At 53.8% G+C, this 17,949-nt stretch overlaps 8 protein-coding genes across 8 annotated transcripts; 3 read left to right on the forward strand and 5 right to left on the reverse strand.

Moving 5' to 3' along the window:
• Positions 1-168: 168 nt before the first annotated feature.
• IAQ61_011187 (uncharacterized protein) lies at positions 169-720 on the forward strand (the record flags this gene model as incomplete). The annotated part of the gene is made up of 1 exon (XM_066099090.1): positions 169-720. The coding sequence occupies one exon, from the start codon at positions 169-171 to the stop codon at positions 718-720; it is 552 nt and encodes a 183-aa protein (XP_065950609.1).
• A 218-nt stretch (positions 721-938) lies between these two features.
• On the forward strand, positions 939-2,324 carry IAQ61_011188 (uncharacterized protein; the record flags this gene model as incomplete). Its single annotated transcript, XM_003843684.1, has 1 exon — positions 939-2,324. The coding sequence occupies one exon, from the start codon at positions 939-941 to the stop codon at positions 2,322-2,324; it is 1,386 nt and encodes a 461-aa protein (XP_003843732.1).
• An 808-nt stretch (positions 2,325-3,132) lies between these two features.
• IAQ61_011189 (uncharacterized protein) lies at positions 3,133-4,123 on the reverse strand (the record flags this gene model as incomplete). The annotated part of the gene is made up of 3 exons (XM_003843685.2): positions 3,133-3,231; positions 3,507-3,713; positions 3,989-4,123. Coding segments are annotated over 3 exons (441 nt in total), but the record flags the coding sequence as incomplete, so codon positions are not given.
• Positions 4,124-4,455: 332 nt separating this feature from the next.
• Positions 4,456-4,641, forward strand: IAQ61_011190 (uncharacterized protein; the record flags this gene model as incomplete). Its single annotated transcript, XM_066099091.1, has 1 exon — positions 4,456-4,641. One exon carries the CDS (start codon positions 4,456-4,458, stop codon positions 4,639-4,641), a length of 186 nt encoding a protein of 61 aa, XP_065950610.1.
• A 2,116-nt stretch (positions 4,642-6,757) lies between these two features.
• Positions 6,758-7,734, reverse strand: IAQ61_011191 (uncharacterized protein). Its single transcript, XM_066099092.1, has 2 exons — positions 7,415-7,734; positions 6,758-7,286 (listed from the first exon to the last, which is right to left on the reverse strand). Exons 1-2 carry the CDS (start codon positions 7,703-7,705, stop codon positions 7,047-7,049), a joined length of 531 nt encoding a protein of 176 aa, XP_065950611.1. The 5' UTR covers positions 7,706-7,734; the 3' UTR covers positions 6,758-7,046.
• A 1,868-nt stretch (positions 7,735-9,602) lies between these two features.
• IAQ61_011192 (uncharacterized protein) lies at positions 9,603-13,034 on the reverse strand. Its single transcript, XM_066099093.1, has 3 exons — positions 12,202-13,034; positions 10,500-12,148; positions 9,603-10,449 (listed from the first exon to the last, which is right to left on the reverse strand). The coding sequence occupies exons 1-3, from the start codon at positions 12,299-12,301 to the stop codon at positions 9,643-9,645; spliced, it is 2,556 nt and encodes an 851-aa protein (XP_065950612.1). The 5' UTR covers positions 12,302-13,034; the 3' UTR covers positions 9,603-9,642.
• An 852-nt stretch (positions 13,035-13,886) lies between these two features.
• Positions 13,887-16,317, reverse strand: GSY1 (glycogen synthase; the record flags this gene model as incomplete). The annotated part of the gene is made up of 5 exons (XM_066099094.1): positions 13,887-14,056; positions 14,151-15,706; positions 15,754-16,029; positions 16,086-16,183; positions 16,245-16,317. 5 exons carry the CDS (start codon positions 16,315-16,317, stop codon positions 13,942-13,944), a joined length of 2,118 nt encoding a protein of 705 aa, XP_065950613.1. The 3' UTR covers positions 13,887-13,941.
• Positions 16,318-16,850: 533 nt separating this feature from the next.
• On the reverse strand, positions 16,851-17,135 carry IAQ61_011194 (uncharacterized protein; the record flags this gene model as incomplete). Its single annotated transcript, XM_066099095.1, has 1 exon — positions 16,851-17,135. The coding sequence occupies one exon, from the start codon at positions 17,133-17,135 to the stop codon at positions 16,851-16,853; it is 285 nt and encodes a 94-aa protein (XP_065950614.1).
• Positions 17,136-17,949: the final 814 nt, after the last annotated feature.

Here is a 17,949-nt window from a genome sequence, read left to right on the forward strand (position 1 = left end):
CGAGCAGCGCGATTCATGGCGAGATGTCCAAAATGAAGGGGTTTTTATGCGCAAGAGACAAGTGTTCCCTTCGCTTGGACGAGTCGTGCATTCCGATCCCAATTTCTTCAAATCCCATTTCTGCCATGTCGCTAATGAGACCTTTTTTCTCCTTGCTACGACGGGGCGATGGCTTTGGTAGGCGCTGTGTGGACAGGCGTTGCCCCCCCCCCCCGTGGGACCAGACTTCACCCACTCGAATGCGCCCCCTTGGGTCTCCGCACCACCACCATCACCACCACCATCACAACCACCATCACAACCACCTCCACAACCACAACCACAACCACAACCCCCTTCACTAGCACAAGCGGCTTCCTGGCTGCAGCAACTGCACGCAATCGTCAACCACCAGCGCCAAGAGGGAACATGACATGCCGTGCACGGATGAGATTGGGCACGTTGTCGATTCTGCCCCCGCTGGCCAGTCTGGGCTATCCTTGCCCGTCTGCCGTCTCCGCCAAATCGGCTGTACTTGAAACCTCGAAGCATGCCAGGGGCAAGGCTTGGCCGACATGTCATTTACCAGGGCATCGTGCCCGCCGACTACCTGATATACTGTTGGCTACTCTACCTACTCGGCCTTCTCTAGTACGGCCACCCTCAGCTTACCCCTCTGTGACAGACTTCCCACCCCCCAAGCCTGCCATCTCTCACGCAAACCAGGTCGGATCTGTGTGACACGACAAGTCTCACCTCACTCAGACGGCAGCTTACCTTGTGCCTCCTACAGCCACGCACCCTACTTCCACACCATTGGCGCGTAGAGGTCTGGACGCCTGTCGTTTCATGCTTCATCAGCTGCCGCCCAGTCTGATAGTATAACACCTGCGCTGGCCGGCAAGATTCTTGCAACTCGACAGTAATAGTAACCTAATTCGCACGCTTCGACAGCAACAATGGTCGACCTCGCTACCCAGCTGTCCGAATGGACGTTTGATAAGCCCGTGCTGACTACGCACCCTCAACGAACCAGCTCAGCCGCATCGAGCCCGAACCTGTGCGACGATGTCCCAGACACTTTGAGACTGGACACTGCTGCGGCCAACGAAATTGCAAAAGAGGGTGCCATCTTCAACGACCGCTACAACTCGTCTGAAGAAGACTTGACCACTGCCGGCTCGGATTCAGAGTCCGAATATGACTACGATGATGTAGTCATCTATGATCCAACCAAGGAGTGCAAGGCGAGGACGCTATCAGTCTCACGATGGAACAAGGGCAAGAGCTGTGATATGGCTGTGACGGTCTCATACGCTTTCGCAGGTCGCCCAAAGGTGGTGGAAGACTGCCGCTCTCCCTTGGATCGCCCAGCAATGCAACTACGATCTGCGTCTCTTGCTCACGTCTCGGCTGCACCCATGCATGGACTGAAGGACAGCGACAAGACGCAACGTCAATCCATGACACTCAATGCCATGAGCCGTTTAGCTCCTTCATCAAGTACTCGTCCCAGCTCTCCCGTCGATATTGAACCTCCCCGAAGACCATCCACAAGCTACAGCCCTGCAACAAAAGACATGACTGCCCCACACGACACCGCTTCCGTTTCCACCTCCTTTACAACTGCAGGATCGAGTCGCAGCGTATCGCCGGCTTACAGCGAAGTCCAGCCGTCGGCTTCGCCAGCTGGAATACCATCCTCCTCTCGCTCATCCGTATATGCTCCCAACCAGTCCACCTTGGACCTGAACCGTACCCGCACTACACAAAGCTTCTACCGACAGTCACAGCTGGCGCCTCAGTCACCCGCCCTATCTTTTCTCAGTTCTGATCCATACGAAAACTCGACTACAGACTCGTCATCGCCCATTATCAAGAAAGCAGGACATCGACGCTTACGAAGCATTTCCCTCAAGATTGCGCTGGCCAAAATCGCAATCTCGCCAGCAAAGAAGCAATTCGACGCGCGTGCAAACAGCAGAGTACCGTCTACACCCCTGACGCCGTCCACTCCACAAACAGCTCCCCTGGAACGGCCAAACAGCTTCACTGGTCCCAACAAACTTCGCCGCGCATCGACGATTCTCAGACCAAAGTCTCGTCAAGGCGAAAACGTGCGGTACTCTACACAGTCGGCTGCACCTCCACTACCACAACTCAGCGGCAATACGATGCAACAGCGGACATCACGCATGGTAGCCCGAGGGGCGAACGAGATTGAGCCGACACTCGTTCTACCCGACTTTCCTCCCAGCAGCGATGACGAGGCGAGAGCGGCCGTGAAGAATAGAGCACTGCGTAAGCGAAAATCCTTGATGGACTTTATGGATTCCCTCGCATAAAGACGCAAAAACTTTGTTTGGTTTCGAAACGAAACACGCGTTGATCACGAATCTCGCTGCATAAGACGCGTGAGCATGGTTTCCTCATGCGCTGCACTCGTCTACCCATCTAGGTAGACCCCGCCACTACTATGGATTACTGTGGTGGTACTCTCTGTTTCTTTCATCTCCCTCGTTCGTAACGGCAATCTACTTGGGAGCACACTTTTTTAGCATAATACCCGGCGCATAACTGTTTCACGGCATTGTTTCCCTTTGGGCAGAAAGAGGTCACGATATCTTTTTCCTCTTTTTTTTTCAATCCTGGCATCGCGAAGTGTTCGCCGCCTACATCTCTGTCGCTATCAACAATCTGTTCCCTGCCAGGTACCGCTGATTCGGTTCTTAATTTCTCCGTGCCCGTTGTGTGGCTATTTTTGTCTTGACGAAGATTCAATGATATCCCTTTGGTGCACCTGATTATACTTCAAGGGCAGAAAACATCTGAAACAACCAACCCTAAACCAGCTGTCCCTTTTCAAGGCATTCTCTTCTTCGTGGCCAAGATGCCCACTGAACTGCCAGCCATGCGATGCTAACCGACATCCTGGGTCGTACATTTTTATTCGCAACAGCGGTCCCAGACTCCATGTTCATGTTCCCCCACCCAAGTGCCAGGTACACAATTCCCCCGAAAGCTTGCCAACAAACACTGTCCCTAGTACACACAGTAAGCACTCTATGCGCGACACAGCCCTTTGCCCCGGTGGTCTGACATGACGTCTTGCGCCCCCCACCCAAGGACAAGCATGTCAGTGTCAGTGTCAAGTCAGACAGCACAGTACAATATGTGAAAGAAGGATGCGGCCCCGCTTCCATCCACAACGCGCTCCCACGGCTTCCAACCAGGCCGCCCGCGGGCGCCGCGCTAAAACAATTACGAAATATGCACCTGCGTAAAGTGGAGACGGCAATCCTTCCACCAGTTTTTTCTTTTGTTTCGAAACATGGGCTCCAACTGTATACCGTATAGTTCTACCCCACCACACCGACACCGCACGTTGTCGCGTCACGGGGTTTGAAGCTTATCAACGGCGTTTGGAGACCGGCATTCCCCCTGGTCGTTTTTTGTGCCTGGTTTGGGGTCTGTGCATGCGCTTGTATCGCTGGGAAATCGGCGAGAGGGGGGGGGGGGAAGGGTACCGGGTTGAGTTGAGGGGAAATCTTGACGTCGGTGGTTTCTCCGGTGCTGGAAATGGGGATGTTGGAAGGGACGGGGTTTACGATTTGCGGATGGTGAATGTGGATGATGGATGGAGTGGAGGGTTGGGGCGGGATAGCGAGGTGCAAGGTCATGTGAGAGTGGGTGGTGGGTATCCGTAAGTGCCAGTCCCGATATGGTACCGTACTCTACAGCAAGTAGATGACCCCAAAAGATCCACACCATGATGACAATCTCATTCTCTTACCGGCGTTTGCAATTAAATGCTTTACGACATTGCACTGTCCTTGAGCTCGAGCTCGGCCCTTGAGCAGCGATCGTCTGACATTAGACTGTGTGTAAACATGTATAAAGATATACACACTACATCTGTACATGCATACAACTTGTACACGGGCATGTACCAGCACCACCAGCACCCCCTGCTCATCCCAAAATACAAACCTCAAAACCCTCTCCAGACATCCCACCCACCTGGGAAATCCCTCCATTTCTTCCCGTTTTTCCCGCTAAACTTGAAACACGCCACTCCATTTTTCCTCTTTTCCGGGGCTGTTTTGAGGGAAGGGGGACCGGGGGGGCCACGGTCGCCGACCCTGCCTAGGTACAGGTACATTGACCATGGTTGCCATGTATAATGTCCAGATTGCGGGATGGGCTGGATGTTGATGCGGTAATAGACGGGTTTGCACAAGTGTAGTTTGTAAATTTGGCCGGTTTGGGGGATGGTGGGGAGTTGGGGTTAGGGGGGTGGACTGGCCTGAGTGGTATGTAGTGTGGAAGAGGTAGTAGGTACCAGGGTAGGCATGATTCGGTGGATATCTTGGGGCAAGGTGGACGGTACCTACCTACTACCGTCCTCACTGTACCTGAGGGGCTCAGAACAAACATGGTAGGAACACGTCCGGTACTGTAGACTACATTCCTAGCATGCAGCAGAAGAACCAGGCTAGCCTGCCAGAAAAGAATAAAATGGAAAATTCGTCGGCAGACTTGCTTCTCCGCCTAATATACAGTCGCATCGGCCACACCTGCCAAGCGCTCGGTACACCTCATCTTGCAGGCCAAAACAACGATAGCGGCACGGATACGCTAGATAAAGAGGAGACGTCATGAAACTATCACGGCTGGTGTGCTGTTTATTCGCTGCATTTGGTTATTGAGGCCGGAGACGGAAATGTAGGGTTGTAGATGGTGTGCTGACGATGCTGAGGGTGTGGAGGGCTCGGAGTGACGATTAGGCTGGATGTATGGATTGGTGGTGTTCGTGCTGTGAGCATGTGTTTGAGGGTTGGGGTTGAGGTTGGGAAGTGCGGTGGAGGCTTTGAGTCGTTGTGGTAAGTGGGTAGTGGAATGAACAAAGACTTGTCTTTACTTGCCGTCATTTGCCAATCAAGGTGGTGTCCAAGATGTACCGACCGCGTTGTTGTGCGAGTACATTGAGTGCTTGTTAGGGATTACTTACCACTCAATTCAATACCGAATGTGCTCGTTAGCTGGCGTTATTATTTGCTAGTCAGATTTCCCAATCACCTGGAAAACACCCCTTATCGCGGTCTCAAGAATGTTGTCCAAAAGGTGCCCTAGTGCCTGCTTCCAGTCCTTCTAACATTCGACTCTGCTAGTTTCAGCAAAAGCCATCTCTACACTTCTGCTACGCCTTTGCTTTTCTGATGACTTGCGCTAAGCATGTCACTGTAAGGACTTCTTGGACACGGTGAGAACGATGAGTGGAAAGAGGAGGGCTGCGCTTAATTGACTATTGCAGAAGAGTAGGTCTAACATGAGCAAAGCCCGCCCCGTTCATCTCCAGAAACCAAATCAACTCACCAGCCCGTCATTCCTAGCACCAGTTCCAAGGTTGCAACTCTTCGTTCTTGGAAAATCGTAGGCTTTGCTGAGCATTCTTTTCGAGGCCAGGGGGGTCGGGAAGCAATATGTGCTTTTCAATGTCATCAGACGAATAATGGATTTTTTTCGTACCATGTACCATCATGCTGCCCCCTCCTGCGCACAAGTAAATTTACTCCAATCTTGGGTCTACATCTCCAATACGACTCCACGCTTGAAAGGATTGATAAACACGGAATACAGCCTGTTGACAGAAGGTTACGATCTTCCGGTAGGCAGTTTTTCGCATTTCCAGGGCTGTGACGGTGCTAATAGTCGACGAATACAGGATGAGTGGTGTTGAAATTGCGCAACAATGTGACGGAATCATGTATTGTCGCTTTCCATTTTCCGTCTCTTCGATGTTGTCTTCTTCTTTGCATCCGTGATTTCCTTTGTCAAGATATAATCCTCACAGGAAAGGCATACTCTATCAATCGTAATCTCAAGCACACTAACTCATTCTGTTAGCATACTTCTTTCCTTTTAGGGTGGATGAAGAATGAAAACTTCTTCCGCGTTGCCCACGTGGATGCTTGCACATTGGGCTTCAGAACTTTGTGTGTCAGCCAAGTGTGAGGGGTGAAACCGTGTGATTGGGTGCCGACGCAGAGACAGGCGTTTCCTGATTTTTCGATTCAGAGCAAGTGTGTGATTCATGGGGTAATGATGGAATAGCAGAGGGAGAGGAACGTTACGACAGAGGAGAAATGGGGGGGTATTATGCCGCTAGAGGGCGCTTACATATAAGGCGACGCAGGCGTTGGTGGAGTGGGAACGTGGGGTTGGATATCAAGTGCAAGGTTCGAAGGCTGTGGGAGTATAGTGTTTACTCTCGTTGCGGCAAACTACTACAAGGTACGTATGGTATATGAAGATGAACTATGGACGAGTAGAATGACAATCATCAAATTCACACTACCAATACCACAACACAATACCCTAACTTCCAACTACCCGCACCAGCAAAACGCCACCAAACCCAACACCAAGCATACCTACCTCCCTCATCTCATCCCCTACCTACCAATCCATCACACACAGTCGCAACAAACTTTGCGCCATACACACAGCACGTGTATGTCCCTCCAGTCTGTACAGTAGGTAGATTACCCCTGACCTTAGCTAAACAAATCAAACATGGCGTCACGCTAGGTAGCGCCCCTGCTAGCAACGCAGCAATTGACCATGAGACCCGAAGTCGCCGAGGGGCGAGTAGTCAAGGGTGCTGGCTGGTCTCATGGTTTCGCAAATACGAATTTGCAAAAGCGGGTGTGGCGTGTTTGATCGACGGCGATACGGAGGGGGGGATTGGGTTTGATGAGATGGGCGGGGGGGTGGGATCATCTGATGGTGTAGTGTGGGAGGGTTGGCGGAGTAATTATTGATGGGGGTGGTCGTTGTCGTGTAGATGCATGGTAAGTTGTGTACATGGCTGTAGCTTATGATGTCTATGAATGAGGCTGCTCGGTGATTTTGCGGGACCCACGGAGATCTCTACAGACTGTCTTGATATTGTATTGTACCGTCTCACGGGCAAGTAGCGAGCAGACACCTTCTCGGGCCTTACTGCGAGATGCACGCTTCCTGTTTCCAAGAAAAAAGCAGCCTCGCTTAAAGGTGACATTCCTCTATCCAATCTTCTGCTTCCGCCGGATCCAAACCTCCAACTCGCCTTGCGCCGTGGGACTAGCCCGTTGCTCAACATCCCAAACATTCAGCCTGTAGCTCCCGCGGTCTGCACGACCAGTATGCAAATCAAAGGACCAGCCGTGCTTGGGACAGGTGATACCTAAACTCAGGACGACGCCAAAGTCTTCAATGTCGAACGGAGTACCATTCGACAAGGGATAAGACGAGTGCGGACATTCCTGGGACCTTGATCAGCTCTACAATCTTCCCCACAAGTTCACAGAGAGAGGGCGCATCAGCGAAACCCGCAAGTAGCAGCACTCGGAAATGCGGACTGGGCAAAAAGCATAGGCATAGGTATACATACATGATCCACAGCAACGAAACCCCCCTTGTACCGAAACACCATAACCTGCTCCCGCGTACTCCCCGCCCCGGTCTCTTTCCACTCATCAATCGCAACTTCCGTCGCCTTTGCGCCCGCCGTGCGCGGCACATGGAACACGCGACAGCCGGGCAGATATTTGCCCTGGCAGGCGTGCTGGTCGCCGACCCGTGTGCTGTCGTCTACATTGGGGTACGAGGACGCCGGGCCGGCGCAGAACCAGGCAGTGTTGGTGCGAGGGGAGCGGGAGAAGGGGTGGGTGAGGTGGGACATGGAGGTGTTGAGGGGATGGGGGAGGTGCGGGGTGGGGGTTGGTTGTTAGTGCGGGGCTGGTTTTGTGTGGGGTGAGGGAAGAAAGTGTGCGGGCTGCAAAACGAAGAGGGTTGGTATGTTTAGTCCTAAGGTCTACCGGTAAGTCTGTGAAACGTTGTAGGACTGGGAATAAATACCACATATCTAAATGCCCTCCCTCCCTACACTTGATCTACCCAACCCCTGCATCGATGATCCATTACCTATCTTCTCACAAACCAGTACATCTAGGCTTAGAGTCTACTATTCGCACATACCACCGAGTAAGTAAAAAAATAGCAAGTGCTCTCTTCTGTTCAATTGAACTTTTGGAAAGACAAAGCACAGCTAGTCCAACCGTGATCAAGCTGCTAGATAATTCGATACCATCTCAGAGGATTAAGGGGAAGTGTTAAGGATTTGGCCTTCAAATGTAGATGTAAAAGTTACAGAACATACTTCTAGATACAATTTTACTCCTCTTTCCTTCTTTTGCCTCCTCTATCCCTCCCCTACTATTCCCTACCCCCCTAACTATGTCCTCCTCCCTCCTCAAACACAAACAAACCAATCCACAGTAGCTAAAGACTAGAAGTCAAAGCCCTAAACTACAAGCTCGAAGGCAGAAACTAGACGCTAGAAGCTCGACACTCTTGTAGAAGGAAACTTAAATACAGATATGCATAAGTAGAGAGAGAGAGTGTGTGTGTGAAAGAGCAAAAGAAGGGAAAGGAAGGAGAAGAGGAAGAGGGAAATAAATAAGAAGAATAAGGAGAAGTGTCACACAAACGCAACTAAGAAAAGATGAATAAAGATTATTCTTCATCTTATGTGACTACTTCCCTCTCCCCTCTCCCCTCTCCTATCTCTCTAACCCCTATGCTACCCTATGTACTATACTATACTATACTACACACACAACACAACACACCTAACATAATATACCACAAAGAAAGCCTACTCACCTCCCTACACGCCTGCTATACCCCCCCTTACCCACCTACTATACCCCCCCCCTTACCCACCTACTATACCCCCCCCCTTACCCACCCCCTTACCCCCACCCCACCCCCGCCCCCACCCAGTCCACGCGCAAAACCAAGCATAAAGAACATAGATTGCAAAAAAAAAAAAAGAGAACCAGAGGACCAGAAAACAAACAACCGAGAACAAACGACAGAGAACAGCGACCGCAGAGTGAAAACCCAAGCAGACAACCAAGAACAAACATCCAAGAACAGACATCCAAGCTCCAACAACCGAGATAAATTTTCCCAAAAAAAACCCCCTAAAAACCTAAAAACCTAAAGGAAAAAGAGGAAAAAAAGAGGAAAAAAAGAGGAAGAAAAGGTGGAAAAAAAGGTGGAAAAAAAGAGGAAAGAGGAAAGAGGAAAGAGGAAAGAACCAGATAATCCAACGACATCACCAACAGACAGCAGCACCACCCCCCATCCAACACAAACACCAACATTGACAGCGACACCGGGATAGCCCAATAACCCAATAACCCAATAACCCAATAACCCAATAACCCAATAACCCAATAACCCAATAACCCAATAACCCATCCAACACCAACACCAACACCAACATTGACAGCGACAGCGACACCGACACCGACACCGACATTAGGATAAAACACTCCACTCCGCTCCGCTCTACAGTAGTCACCAAGCACCAAGCACCCAACAGCAATCACCGAGCACCAAGCACCAAGCACCCAACACCAAACACCAAGCACCAAGCACCAAGCACCAAACACCCAACAGCAAACACCGCCAAGCTCAAACCGAGAAAGCCATTGAATTCCTATTCCCATCTAGGCGGGGGCGGTTGAGGTCGAGTTATATACAAATCGTGTACACCTATCCAGCACCACCTCCTCCCTTCCCACCCAGCCCCAATCCATCCACCACCCCCTAACTCATCTTCTCCCTAATCGCCGGCCCAGCCGTAAACGCGCCACTCAAGATCCGCCTCAACCGCCTCGGCGCAAACCGCTCCGACCTCCCCTCACCCTCGACACTACTCCTTCGACTCAACCCGGTCCCCTGGCGACTCAGCGCTGGATCAAGCGGGGCGCCAAAATCCATGGTACTCAGCCGACGGGCCCGACGAGTTGCATCTTCATTTTCCTTTGCGTGCAAGCTCTCCGACGGCAAGAGGATGGCGCGATCAAGGGCGTAGGGGAGACCGCGATGGCGACCGCGAATCTGCATGGCGATGATGATGAGTTTGGAGAGGGTGCGAAACTGGGCGGAAAAGGAGGCGTTTGTGCCGGGGAAGCCGAGGCTGAGGCCGACGGTGCCGTAGGCGGATACGATTTCAAAGAGGACGGAGAAGAGCGAGAAGGCGTACTCGTTTGTGTTTTCTAGCCGGGAGCCCTCGACAATGGCGATGAGGAAGAAGCCGAGGAAGACGAACCAGAGGTCAAAGGAGAGTTGGCGGCGCAGGTGGTGCGACAGGTACGAGGATTTGGCGTCCTCGTCCTCGTCGCCCGCCCACACGCCCAGCGATCGTTCCTCGTACACGTTCGTCTGCCGCATCGACATGGCAATGGGGAAGATGGAGATGTACATCATGATCAGGTACGAGACCTGGACGGCCGGGTGCAGGTCGGCAATGTTGACAACCGCAAAGCCGGCGGTGCGCGTTGCCGCCGCCTGGAAGAGACCGGCGAGGAAGCGGTAGCCGCCGGGGATGCTGGTGACGGTTGGGTCGTGGAGCTGGTGCTCGTTAGCGTCACGTCGGATTTCACGCAGAGTCGACCACGTACATCGAGGACAATGAAGAAGATCAGATCGATGCCGTTGAGCAGAATGAGCACGGCAAACAGCCACCAGTTGGCTTTGCTGGGGAAGAGCAAGGTGAAGCACCGACGGGGATGGTCGAGCAGGAAGCGGAGTTCCTCCCATACCCCACTCCCCTTTGGCACCAGCTTGGACAGTGTCCAAATGACAAAGCGCAGCATACACGGGAACCCAGTGTTGCCAATGATGATGAGAAAGGTGCCGAGGACCAGAGGCAGCACAGCAAACTGAAACGAGATCATCGAGTCGGGCGTCAGCGTGAGCCCGAGGTCGTTGAACAGCGAGGCGGCCGTGAAGAAACCCCACCACGTTGGATTGACGCCAACGTCTGTGACGACCTTGGTGAAGCGCGGGGTGTGGTTGATCCAGGGCGCAAGACAGGTAACACCGAGGACATGGAATCCGCCATAAAACAACAAAAGAATGACAGCCAAGAGCTTCAGCGAGCGGTACTCGATGCCCCCCAGTTCCTCGCGTTGCTCTTCGTTCAAGTCGACAAAGTTGGAGTTGCGACCAATCGTCGGTGTCCAGCTGAGATAGGGCATGGGATCTTCATCCTCCTCTTTGGTCCGCGTGAGGAACGTAGCAAACGTCCTCGATCGCGATCGATTGCGAATGTGCATGGATGGCGTGGGGCCTGACGACTCGCCAATTTCCTGCGTCCGGGCTCGAGTGTACACAGAAGCGCCCGTGGTAGGCCGGTCTCGCGGGGGCGCATCAATGGTGATGTGATTCTTCAGCGGACGGCCGTCTGCGTAGGCAGCTGGGGGCATGGAGCTGGCCCGTTCGAGCCGGGCATGTGAGTCCTGAGAAACCCTGCTCATGGTCCGGTCCAAGTGCTGGTCTTCAATCTGCTCGGGAACCAGTCCGCGGTCAAAATCACGCGGGCCTGGGATGCGAAGTTTGGCCTTTTCCGTGCGGTTGCGCTGGGCTTCGACAAACGCAATGCTCTTCTCCTTGTCCGCCTCTGGAAATCGCTCCTTGGGGCCGACCGACTCGCTCAGACGCTTCTCCTCCTGGTCCTTGGGTGTGCTGAGATGGTCCGCCCAGACGATGCCCGACGGCGTTTCCTGCACAGGCGTGGTCGGGACCTCAAAAGGCGAGGCCTCGCCGTCGGACGAGTGCGAGGACCTGCGAATTCCAGCACCCTCTTTGCCCGTGCGGAAGGCGTGCTCGTCCTCGATGGGCCCACCGTCTGCCTGGCCGTCGGAGGCGCGCATGACGCGAATCTCCCGATTGCCCACGCCCCGCTCTTCCTGCGACATGTCCCGCTCATTGTCCGCCGCCATCTCGCTCTTTCTCCTCGAAATTGTGCGGGTGCGCAGGCCGCTCCGGCTGCGTGCCTCTTTTGCCAGATTCATAAACCGCTTCTCGAACCAGAACAGGCGGACAAAGACGACGGAGCCATGGATGAAGATGGGCGTGCAGAAGCAGGCGCTGATGTAGAGTAAGATTTGCTGGTATCGCGACAGTTTGTTCACGTCGATTGTGTTTAGCCCGCTCTGGGTGGCCGCTCCACTGGCAAAGAAGAGACAGTCAATGTAGGGTATGTTGGAGCTCCTGTCGCCATAGAGCATGAGAGAGCCGACCATGGTCCAAGTGAGAATATATACATCTGTCCAATCCGTTAACCCACGAGGCCGTCAGCCCAGCCGTAGACAAACGTACAGTGAAGCATGAGGAAATTGAAGTTTGGCCTAAGTGCCGCCAGTCCCGCTGGCGTGTGTCGCTTCAGCCACTCGAGGGAAGACAGCCATGGGCCGAACATGGTGGCTATAAAGTAGTCTATCTGTATCAATGGCAAAAGACTCGGCTTGGATCTACTCTACACCCCCTCGTGGCGGATGACGAGTGGCGTGGGTGGCCGTTGCGCAGCGTCGAAAAAACGTTGGCGGCGACGGGGAGACAGAGGGGGTCGAGACGTGGGTTGAAGAGCCGGGGGGAGGAGGGGGTGCTCAAACGCGCCAGAGGCAGATGTTAACGGACCGACCCGGTAGCGTGTCGCGTGAGTCTTCCGTTGGATTGCATGGTTTGCGTGGATATGGCAGGATGGGGGGTGGAGAGGGGAGGGGAGGGGAGAGTTGGGAAGAGAAGGGTGGAAGTATGTGTGTGTGTGTGTGTGTGTGTGTGTGGATCAAACGATAGTGAAGTAACGATCTCGGGAGCAAAAGAGGGAAAGACGCCGAGCAGCTTCGAGACGGCGGAAAGTTTGATTTGACCAGTTCCAGTTTGCGAGAGATCCCAACAGACTGTGCGGCCCCTGTGGACTTTGATTTGGAATCGCGATCATCCTCATCGTGTCGTCATGGTCTGAGCAAGATCTCGTATTCAACAAAGATCGATATGGTTCAGAGATGAGTGCGACAAAGACCCGATGGGGGTGCGTGATATCTTCTTGTCTGCACAGCCACCGTGTCAGCATAACATGGACCCACAATAGGCTGTATAACCCAGCAAGACCACAGCGCTCTACTGCAAAGCAAGCCTCGGAAGCATCTCCCCTCGTCCTCGCAAGAAATCCTTCCCATCCTTCGCCCCAACAATCAAGCTCAACGCCGCAACAGCCCAGCGTCCTAGCGCCCACTGCCAAGCCACCCAGCCGATCCCCGAATGGGAAGCCGGCAGCCGAAAACCCCTAGCCAACATCCGTGCCTAGTACGGTAACACACGCCAGACCCCATCTCCTCAAGACGGTAGAAGCCATCACTACCTACAATACGCCTTAGGATACAGAGTGTTATAATCATCATATAAGATAGAGATATAGTAGGTCAGGATAACAGATTATGTGTATTTATAAAGGGTGTGCTCTATATCCATCACACACACACACACACACTCTCTCTCTCTCTCTCTCTCTCTCGCTCTCTCTCTCTCTCTCTCGCTCTCTCTCTCTCTCTCTCGCTCTCTCTCTCTCTCGCTCTCTATACATATCTGCATCTACACATCCACCTTAACCCCAGATATCCCCACCCCCTTCCTATCCCCTCTCATCTGCTGTCCAGTCCACACCAACTATCCACCCTACACATCCCCCTCTCCCAATCTCCCCATCCAACACCCCCTCCCCTCCCCTCCCACACATTCCCTCCTCAAACCCCCCAACCCAAAAATCAACCCAAAAACCCAGCCAAGACTCACAAAAACCAAACCTGACACAAAAAAAACCAAAAAAAACCATTCATCTTCAATACCCGCTATTTATACAACAAAAAATGCCGCAAATGTACCACAAGTCAAGTCAAGTCAAGTCGGACACTCTAGTCTTTCCCTTCTTCTTGGATGCCTACAATCACACTCGTGCCCCATATTCACACCTCACGATCCCCCCCTCACCCTGCCTTGCCCTCCCATCAATCACCCCATCCAACCCCAATTCCCCTTTCCCCAAAAAACCCCATCGAATCTCTAATCCGCCCCATTCGCCGCCACCGGCAGCGTCGGCGTATTCGCGCCCGAATTCGGCTTACTCTTCGTCTTGAGCGTGAGCGGAAAGCTAAAGTCATCCGGCTCTTCCTCTTCACTATTTCCACTCGTCAGTTTCTCTTCTTCATCATCTCTAAACTGCTCCTTCTTTGGTTTCGGAAAAACAAGGGAAACAAGGAAAAAAAACTCACGGCAACTTCCACGCAATATAATCCTCCGTACTCAACCCCTCGCGACCCTCCTGCAACGACGCAAAATCCCCAGGCGTCATCATGCCCGACCGATCCCGCGGCGACCCCGGCTCGGACAACGGGCGGGAAATCTTGACGTCCTGGGAGCCGAAAAAGTCGGGCTCGTCGTCATCCTCGTAGGCAGCCGGGTAGGCGCGGCGGAGGGCGAGTTGGCGGGCCTTGACGTACTCGAGGCCCATGCGCTTCCAGTCGAGCAGGTCGCTGAGACGCTCGGTGCGGTTGCGCTGGTTGATGCGCTGGCGCTTGCTCTTGGTCGTAAAGTCAAACATGTAGTCGACGAGCTGGTTGATGGATTCGTCCACGCCCTTCATCCGCCGGTCCACAATGTAGATGCCGTAGTCTTGCGCATTCTCAATCAGCTCCTCCATGTAGCAGCCGAAACCCGACAGGTTGGTCGTGATGCTGGGCACACCCATGACGGTACACTCGGCCGGCGTGTAGCCCCATGGCTCGTAGTACGAAGAAAAGACGCCCAGATGGGTTCCGCGCACAAAGTCATCGTAGTCGAGGGGTAGAACCGGGTTGGCAGAGTTCAGAAACTCGGGGTGGAACACAACCTTGACGCGATCCGAGGGGTGGTTGAACAGCTGGCAGCGGCGGAGCTGGTTCAGCACGGGGTCCTCGGCGTCATTGGCCATGTTGTGGGTGACAATCGGGGGCAAGTTGTGGCGCTTCATAGCGAACAACCGGCGTCGGAGGAGAATCTTGTCGGCAGGCGAGAGCAGCTCCTTGTCCTCTGGCAGCTCCGATCCCTCTGTCCAAGTCAACGAGCGCTCAAACAGCTTCTTGGCCACATTTTCGGCAATGTTGTTGACCGTGTCGTGCAGCGACTTGATGACCGCCTGGCCCTTGAGCGAGTCCACAGACAGCGATGTCGTCTGCGCGGGCAGAATGATGAAAGCCACCACCGTCATCTTGGAGTTTTCACTCTTCATCTTGTGGTTCAACCGAGCCAAAGACTCTATAAACATGTCCACACCCTTATTGCGGTACTCGTAGCGGCCAGCCGTGAAGAAGTAGAGCGTGTTCTCGGGATCAAAGTCGTTGTGTCCGTAGAAGTGTCCGCGGACAAAGTCGTTGATCTTGACCTTGGCCTGCTGATGCAAGTTCTGGAACTCGTGCGTGGCCGAGAACTTCTTGACGTTGAGGCCGTTGGGCAGGACACCATCTGGCTTGCGCTTCAGGAGATGCTCGCTTTCGTAGGCAGTGATGTGCGAGACGGTGGTGAAGACATCGGCGGCGTGCGTAGCGGCGCGCTCGATACAGTAGCGGTGGTAGATGCCACGCTTTCCCGCCTCTGCGTCGACATCGAAGAACTGCAGGTTGTTGTAGAAGTCAACGGAGCCAGCGCAGAGATAGCGACCCAGCAGCGTTGCGTGGGTGGTGAAGATGGTGGTTACATCAATGCGGCGCTTCTTGCACAGGGGAACTGCCACACCAGCCAGCCACTCGTGGAATTGGACAATGACAGCCCGCTTCTTCTCGTGGAAGACATACTGCGAGCTGTTAGCCAGTGTGAAGGCATGCGCCATGCAGTGCTTACCTCGCCCAAGAACCACGCAATCAGGTAGCCAAAGACAATGGCCTCGTTGGTCTCCGAATCGCCCGGCGGCGAGGGGATGCCAGTCGAGGACCACAAATCGCCCTTCCACTCGTCGAGCCACCGGTAGCCGGTACCGGTGTCGAAGAGGAGCACGCGCGGGGCACCGTCAATCAGCCATCGGCCGTACAGCATCTTGATGCCGCGATCATCCATGGACTTCATGGTCGCAATCAAGGCCGGGTCCTTGGGCTCAATTGGTTCGACTTCGACAGCCGCCTTGGTCTCTTGTTAGCCAGACTTGCTCCCGACCGATTTGGTGTGCATCTGCTTACCGAAGCTCTATTCCATGGCCCAATGAGTGTGTAGGCCGCGCCATACTCGGCGGTAGTGACCTGTGCCTTGGACTTGAGGACCGAGTAGATACCTCCCACTGCACAGCGGGTTAGCACCTCGTCTCGCCTGCATTCCCTCCCACTCGACATGAGACGGACCTCTGTTGGCGACTTCGGTCGCAACCTCGAACAAGACGTGATTCTGCACGTCTCTCTGTGTTGACGCAGCCATGGTGGCGTGTATCTATATATATGTATGTATATATATGTGTATGTGTGCGGTGCGTGTGCGTGTGTCTGTGTCTGTGTGAGAGAGTGTGTATGTCTGCGTGGTGGTGTGGCTGCAGAGAAGGCAGAGAGAGAGGGGGGGGGGAAAGAGAGAGAGAGAGGAGAGAGAGAGAGAGTCGAGCAGCCGACTGTGGAGAGAGCAGCGGTCACAAAGTTTGGGGGAAGGGCTGAACAGCTAGCTATAGCTCGGAACAGAACAGTGTTGAGCTACTGCAGGTGGGCACGCTAGACAAGCGGAAGAAGTCTTGCTCTCTCTCTCTCTCTCTCTCCATCCCTCAGTCTCCCACTCTCTTACTCTCCCAGTCGCTCTGTGCTTTCCTTCCTTGTTGCCAACCACCTTGATTGAATTACATACGAGCTCTGGGCTGTTCAATCCTTCGGTGCTAGGTAGGGTTCAATGCTTGTTACTGTGGACCGTGGACGCCGTGTGTAGCCTGTAGGCATTCGCGGTCTAGGGTTTGCAGGCAAAGACGGGCCTTATGCCGCTGGGCGTTGAGAAAATGCGTGGTCTTTATGAGGCTCTTTGGGGAAATGCGCATGTCCTCTGCCGCGAGCCGCTTGTGGGCGCAGCACGAGCGGTATAGCGGTGCGAGAGCGTGGGGAGGTTGGGCTGGGGACTGGGGAGGGAGGGGTCAGAGCGCTCCTCACCTTGGAAACAATGACGTCGACCAGTCGCTTCCATGCGCCGCGGCAAGGGCAAAAGCAAATCGAGGCGAGCGATGGGGAGAGTTCAGACTTGACCGTCGCAGCGTGGAACAGCATGACCTGTTACCCAGGGTGCGCTACATAGAGTACTCTACACACACAGTACAGTACACAATCCATACAATCCACCACCACACCCCCAAACCATCCTAGAGTAGTGATTACACCATCTTACCCGCAATCCCCCTATCCCACCTCAACAACAACCACCACCTCCCAACCACTCCCCCAAAAAACTCTGCATTATTTTTTTTCCTTCACCCTCCCCCCATCCCAACGACATCGCGGCACCCTCGCAACAGGCAAGGTCCCGAGTCAACAGCTCAACAGTCCTGCTTGTGGAAATGAGAAGCGGAGCGAACCGCGGAGTCCACTACCGCTTTGACTTTGTCGTCTCGTCTACTGCTGTGTGTGAAAAAAACTAAACTTCACGTGGTGTCTTGCTCGCAACAAGTATGCATCCGCATCCGCATCTAGAGTAAGAGCTCCCAGTACAGTACAGTACAGTACAGCAACAGCACAGTGAATGCCAAACAATCGCGTAACAAACCCGCCCTGCGCATCCCCGAGCCGCCGCCGCCCTGCCCTGCCATTGGTTTCATGCCGAGGCGGCTGCCGTCATTGTGCCGACAATGCGGGGTTGCGCCGTTGCAAAAAAAAAAAAAAAACAGGCATGCGGGTGTGGAGGGAGGGGAGGGGAGGGGAGGGGGTTGCAAGCCCACGCACCGACACAAGACTGCATGTGATCTCGTACCCGAGCCAGCGTGACCTGTGCTCGTGATATATGGCATCATGGAGGAGAGGGGGCGGGGGAGGGGGGCAGCGGGGACTGGAGGCTGGAATCCAGCTAGGTGGTGCTGTACTGTACTGT

The sequence above is a fragment of the Plenodomus lingam genome (genome assembly GCF_022343315.1).
Source record: "Plenodomus lingam strain CAN1 chromosome Unknown scaffold_20, whole genome shotgun sequence".
In the NCBI taxonomy this organism is placed as follows: Eukaryota; Fungi; Ascomycota; class Dothideomycetes; order Pleosporales; family Leptosphaeriaceae; genus Plenodomus; species Plenodomus lingam.